Source organism: Drosophila serrata, unplaced genomic scaffold, assembly GCF_035046125.1.
Source record: "Drosophila serrata isolate PLE 108 unplaced genomic scaffold, ASM3504612v1 contig_276, whole genome shotgun sequence".
Classification (NCBI taxonomy): Eukaryota; Metazoa; Arthropoda; class Insecta; order Diptera; family Drosophilidae; genus Drosophila; species Drosophila serrata.
The window spans coordinates 9,514,864-9,521,141 of NW_028257174.1; the positions used below are offsets into that span (position 1 = coordinate 9,514,864).

General features: G+C 57.7%; 1 protein-coding gene across 2 annotated transcripts; it reads right to left on the minus strand.

Annotated features, from left to right (window-relative positions):
• Nucleotides 1–1,276: 1,276 nt before the first annotated feature.
• On the minus strand, nt 1,277–3,731 carry LOC110181958 (uncharacterized). 2 transcript variants are annotated; one of them, XM_020949904.2, is made up of 3 exons: nt 3,025–3,731; nt 2,777–2,963; nt 1,277–2,710 (listed from the first exon to the last, which is right to left on the minus strand). In XM_020949904.2, the coding sequence occupies exons 1-3, from the start codon at nt 3,075–3,077 to the stop codon at nt 2,672–2,674; spliced, it is 279 nt and encodes a 92-aa protein (XP_020805563.2). In that variant the 5' UTR covers nt 3,078–3,731; the 3' UTR covers nt 1,277–2,671. The 2 variants fall into 2 exon arrangements, with proteins under 2 accessions (XP_020805563.2, XP_020805562.2); XM_020949903.2 differs by having other exon boundaries at nt 1,277–2,963.
• Between the last annotated feature and the right edge of the window lie 2,547 nt (nt 3,732–6,278).

A 6,278-nucleotide genomic window follows, 5' to 3' on the forward strand; every position in this document is an offset into this window, starting at 1 on the left:
GTTGGTCAAGCTTTTCCGCTTCCTGTACGTTGCCCGGTACAGCAGGCTGGTGCAGCCTTTCCGCTTTAGGTACGCCGCCCGCCGCTTCCGTCCTAGGGGCTGCTGCTTCCGCTGCGGCCACCGCCTCTGGTGGTGGTGCTTACAGCGGTAGCTGGTACTTCCGAAGCTGCTTCAGGGACAGCCGGCTGGTGCAGCCTTTCCGCTTCCGTCGTAAGGGCTGCTGCTTCCGCCGCGGCCACCGCCTCTGGTGCTGCTCCCTACAGTGGTGGCTGGTACATCCGGAGCTGCTTCAGGGACAGCCGGCTGGTGCAGCCTTTCCGCTTTAGGTACGCCGCCCGCCGCTTCCGTCCTAGGGGCTGCTGCTTCCGCTGCGGCCACCGCCTCTGGTGGTGGTGCTTACAGCGGTAGCTGGTACTTCCGGAGCTGCTTCAGGGACAGCCGGCTGGTGCAGCCTTTCCGCTTCCGTCGTAAGGCCTGCTGCTTCCACCGCGGCCACAGCCTCTGGTGCTGCTCCCTACAGTGGTGGCTGGTACATCCGGAGCTCCTTCAGGGACAGCCGGCTGGAGCAGCCTTTCCGCTTTAGGTACGCCGCCCGCCGCTTCCGCCGTAGGGGCTGCTGCTTCCACCGCGGCCACCGCCTCTGGTGCTGCTTCCTACAGTGGTGGCTGGTACATCCGGAGCTGCTTCAGGGACAGCCGGCTGGTGCAGCCTTTCCGCTTCCGTCGTAAGGGCTGCTGCTTCCACCGCGGCCACCGCCTCTGGTGCTGCTCCTTACAGTGGTGGCTGGTACATCCGGAGCTGCTTCAGGGACAGCCGGCTGGTGCAGCCTTTCCCCTTTCGTCGTAAGGGCTGCTGCTTCCACCGCGGCCACCGCCTCTGGTGCTGCACCCTACTGTGGTGGCTGGTACCTCCGGAGCTGCTTCAGGGACAGCCGGCTGGTGCAGCCTTTCCGCTTTAGGTACGCCGCCCGCCGCTTCCGCCGTAGGGGCTGCTGCTTCCGCTTCGACCACCGCCTCTGGTGCTGCTCCCTCCTGTGGTGACTGGTACCTCCGGAGCTGCTTCAGGGACAGCCGGCTGGTCCAGCCTTTCCGCTTCCTGTACGCCGCCCGGTACAGCCGACTGGTGCAGCATTTCCGCTTTAGGTACGCCGCCCGCCGCCTCCGTCCTAGGGGCTGCTGCTTCCGCTTTGACCACCGCCTCTGGTGCTGCTCCCTCCTGTGGTGACTGGTACTTCCGGAGCTGCTTCAGGGACAGCCGGCTGGTGCAGCCTTTCCGCTTCCGTCGTAAGGGCTGCTGCTTCCGCCGCGGCCACCGCCTCTGGTGCTGCTCCCTACAGTGGTGGCTGGTACATCCGGAGCTGCTTCAGGGACAGCCGGCTGGTGCAGCCTTTCCCCTTTCGTCGTAAGGGCTGCTGCTTCCACCGCGGCCACCGCCTCTGGTGCTGCTCCCTACAGTGGTGGCTGGTACCTCCGCAGCTGCTTCAGGGACAGCCGGCTGGTGCAGCCTTTTCGCTTTAGGTACGCCGCCCGCCGCTTCCGCCGTAGGGGCTGCTGCTTCCGCTGCGGCCACCGCCTCTGGTGGTGGTGCTAACAGCGGTAGCTGGTACTTCCGGAGCTGCTTCAGGGACAGCCGGCTGGTGCAGCCTTTCCCCTTTCGTCGTAAGGGCTGCTGAATCCACCGCGGCCACCGCCTCTGGTGCTGCTCCCTACATTGGTGGCTGGTACATCCGGAGCTGCTTCAGGGACAGCCGGCTGGTGCAGCCTTTCCGCTTTCGTCGTAAGGGCTGCTGCTTCCACCGCGGCCACCGCCTCTGGTGCTGCACCCTACTGTGGTGGCTGGTACCTCCGGAGCTGCTTCAGGGACAGCCGGCTGGTGCAGCCTTTCCGCTTTAGGTACGCCGCCCGCCGCTTCCGCCGTAGGGGCTGCTGCTTCCGCTGTGGCCACCGCCTCTGGTGCTGCTCCCTACTGTGGTGGCTGGTACCTCCGGAGCTGCTTCAGGGACAGCCGGCTGGTGCAGCCTTGCCGCTTCCAGTACGCCGCCCGGTACAGCCGGCTGGTGCAGCATTTCCGCTTCAGGTACGCCGCCCGCCGCTTCCGTCCTAGGGGCTGCTGCTTCGGCTGCGGCCACCGCCTCTACTGTGGTGGCTGGTACCTCCGGAGCTGCTTCAGGGACAGCCGGCTGGTCCAGCCTTTCCGATTCCTGTACGGCGCCCGGTACAGCAGGCTGGTGCAGCCTTTCCGCTTTAGGTACGCCGCCCGCCGCTTCCGTCCTAGGGGCTGCTGCTGCCGCTGCGGCCACCGCCTCTGGTGCTGCTCCCTACAATGGTGGCTGGTACCTCCGGACCTGCTTCAGGGACAGCCGGCTGGTGCAGCCTTTCCGCTGCTCCTTTTCCTTCTGCCACAGGAGCTCCATTTCCGCCTTCCGGTACGCCGCCCGCCGCTTCAGTCGTAGGGGCTGCTGCTTCCCCTGCGGCGACCGCTGTGATGCTGATGCCTACAACGGAAGTTGTTACCTCCGGTACTGCTTCAAGGACAGCTCGATCGGCCGCTACAGCCGTATCGGCGGTTGCTGCTTCAGGGACAGCTCCATCGAACGCTACTGCAGTATCGGCGGTTGCTTGTGGCACTGTTGCTCCTTCTCCCTCGGCGGTTGGTGATTCTTCTCCTTGTGCTACAGGAGCTCCTCTGCCTTCCGGTACGCCGCCCGTCGCTTCCGTCGTAGAGGCCGCTGTGATACAGTTTCTGGATCCGGGACATTGAATACAAATAAGCTCACCTTTTTCTTATTTTCCGGCACGACCACGACTTCCATCTCCGGCTGCTTGTAGTCTTCGGGGAAGAACTTGAGGGCCTCATCCTTGCCGACAATAACGTTGGGACTGCCGCAACCGGGTCCATAGTACACCAGCAATAGAATCACGTACGACTGCACCTTGTTGACCTTTAGCACGATCTTGTCGCAGCTGAAAAGAACAAGAAAGGAAAATGTAATGAAAGGAGGATAAGATCGGCTAGAACACGTACGCCTGGTGCGGCCCGGACTCGTAGTTGTCCGTTGAATTCGCAATCAGCTCCATAGCGTCGGGATCCGCGCTGGAAAAGAAGCCATGCACTAGTCATGCAGTTCTTCCTGGACTACCGATTTGACCCTAGGCTCGGCCTTGTTCTTAGCCACCTTAACTTCCTTCTTGGAGCTCACTTTCTCGACCCACACCTCACCCTTCTGGTCCAGCTGCTCGATGACGTCCTCCGACAATTGGTTCTTGCAGGCGAAGTTCACCACCTCGAACTGATCGCTGGACTTCTTACAACCTTGTGGTCCTTGCACTGCATCTTAAGGGCCTCGGCCGGCACGGTGAGCTTCTTGAACATGTTGCGATTAACCTGCGGCCCAAACACCGTCACACCCATGTCCGTTACTATGGTTAGGTAGTCAACCTGCTTCTTGTGCCTGATCTCACGCCCCGCGCGCTCTGCACTGTCGATGGCCTCCATCTTGAAGCGCTGCTGCTCAACCTCGATCGGCTGCAGCATCTTTTCAAGCTCTTTGGTTACCAGGTTCATGAGCTTGGGCACATCCGAGCCAAACATGATGTTGACAGTTTTGCTTCCCTGCAGACATTATGGTATACGTATAATGTTACTATTTTTAATTAAAAATTGCAAGAATGGAAAATTTTATCTCTGCAACGGTAAATGTAATGCACCGATATTTGAGCTAGGGAGGAAACCAACTCATCTATTAGGCTTCGTGATTTTATCGATGTTTGATGCTGCCAACTTGTTTGCACATATCGATACAACATACATTTGAAAAAGCTTTTGCGCGGTCATTTCTTGCACCAGTTAATATTTGAATATGAAAGCTGATACAATTTCTGGACCCGGGACATTAAATACAAATAAGCTCACCTTTTCCTTCTTCTTTTCCGGCTCGACCACGACTTCCTTCTCCTGCTGCTTGTAGTCTTCGAGGAAGAACTTGAGGGCCTTGTCCTTGCCGACAATAAGGTTGGAACTGACGTAACTGTGTTCGTAGTACACCAGCGATAGCATCATATACGACTGCAGCTGCTAGGCTGGAACACGTATTTGTGCGTTGATCAGCTCTATAACGTCGGAGTCCGTGTTGGAAAAGTAGCCAATGTGTGGCTGCTTCGGTTTGGTATCCGGCGGTAGGAAGCCACTTGTTTGACCGCGGAAGAAGACGTAGACAAGGGCGGCGTGGGTGCGACGGTTGTTGGGCTCCCAGATCGGCGGCACCTTCACCATCTTGATCCGCGCGGGCGGCTTTGCCATCTTCTCATCCTCGGCGGGGGCCTCCTTGTCGCCGTCCAGCTCCATCGGCCGCTACTGCAGTATCGGCGGTTGCTTGTGGAACTGCTGCTCCGTCCCCCTCGACGGTTGGTGCTTCTTCTCCTTCTGCTACAGGAGCTCCTTCTCCGCCTTCTACAGGTGCAGCCTCTCGGCCTTCCGGTACGCCGCCCGCCGCTTCCGTCGTAGGGCTGCTGCTTCTGCTGCAGCCGCCGCTGCTGCTGGTGCTGTGGCTGCCTCGGGTTCCGTCAATTCGCGCATATCTCCAGCCTCTTGCCCTGTGACTGAAGCTGAGATACAATTTCTGAACCCGGGACATTGAAAACAAAAAGGCTCACCTCTTTCTTCTTTTCCGGCTCGACCATTGGTTCCGCCGACAATTGGTTCTTGCAGGCGAAGTTCACCACCTCGAACTGATCGCTGGACTTCTTACAACCTTGTGGTCCTTGCACTGCATCTTAAGGGCCTCGGCCGGCACGGTGAGCTTCTTGAACATGTTGCGATTAACCTGCGGCCCAAACACCGTCACACCCATGTCCGTTACTATGGTTAGGTAGTCAACCTGCTTCTTGTGCCTGATCTCACGCCCCGCGCGCTCTGCACTGTCGATGGCCTCCATCTTGAAGCGCTGCTGCTCAATCTCGATCGGCTGCAGCATCTTTTCAAGCTCTTTGGTTACCAGGTTCATGAGCTTGGGCACATCCGAGCCAAACATGATGTTGACAGTTTTGCTTCCCTGCAGACATTATGGTATACGTATAATGTTACTATTTTTAATTAAAAATTGCAAGAATGGAAAATTTTATCTCTGCAACGGTAAATGTAATGCACCGATATTTGAGCTAGGGAGGAAACCAACTCATCTATTAGGCTTCGTGATTTTATCGATGTTTGATGCTGCCAACTTGTTTGCACATATCGATACAACATACATTTGAAAAAGCTTTTGCGCGGTCATTTCTTGCACCAGTTAATATTTGAATATGAAAGCTGATACAATTTCTGGACCCGGGACATTAAATACAAATAAGCTCACCTTTTCCTTCTTCTTTTCCGGCTCGACCACGACTTCCTTCTCCTGCTGCTTGTAGTCTTCGAGGAAGAACTTGAGGGCCTCGTCCTTGCCGACAATAAGGTTGGAACTGACGTAACTGTGTTCGTAGTACACCAGCGATAGCATCATATACGACTGCAGCTGCTCGGCTGGAACACGTATTTTGTGCGTTGATCAGCTCTATAACGTCGGAGTCCGTGTTGGAAAAATAGCCAATGTGTGGCTGCTTCGGTTTGCTATCCGGCGGTAGGAAGCCACTTGTTTGACCGCGGAAGAAGACGTAGACAAGGGCGGCGTGGGTGCGACGGTTGTTGGGCTCCCAGATCGGCGGCACCTTCACCATCTTGATCCGCGCGGGCGGCTTTGCCATCTTCTCATCCTCGGCGGGGGCCTCCTTGTCGCCGTCCAGCTTCATCGGCCGCTACTGCAGTATCGGCGGTTGCTTGTGGAACTGCTGCTCCGTCCCCCTCGACGGTTGGTGCTTCTTCTCCTTCTGCTACAGGAGCTCCTTCTCCGCCTTCTACAGGTGCAGCCTCTCCGCCTTCCGGTACGCCGCCCGCCGCTTCCGTCGTAGGGCTGCTGCTTCTGCTGCAGCCGCCGCTGCTGCTGGTGCTGTGGCTGCCTCGGGTTCCGTCAATTCGCGCATATCTCCAGCCTCTTGCCCTGTGACTGAAGCTGAGATACAATTTCTGAACCCGGGACATTGAATACAAAAAGGCTCACCTTTTTCTTCTTTTCCGGCTCGACCATTGGTTCCGCCGAAAATTGGTTCTTGCAGGCGAAGTTCACCACCTCGAACTGATCGCTGGACTTCTTACAACCTTGTGTTCCTTGCACTGCATCTTAAGGGCCTCGGCCGGCACGGTGAGCTTCTTGAACATGTTGCGATTAACCTGCGGCCCAAACACCG

What these genes read in the sequence shown, in the direction of transcription:
- LOC110181958 (XM_020949903.2), bottom strand. Translation starts at nt 3,077, where the DNA reads ATGGAGCTGATTGCGAATTCAACGGACAACTACGAGTCCGGGCCGCAC. An exon ending in GAGTCCGGGCCGCACCAGGC is followed by an intron (nt 2,964 to 3,024) that starts GTACGTGTTCTA and finishes TGTTCTTTTCAG; the next exon opens with CTGCGACAAGATCGTGCTAA.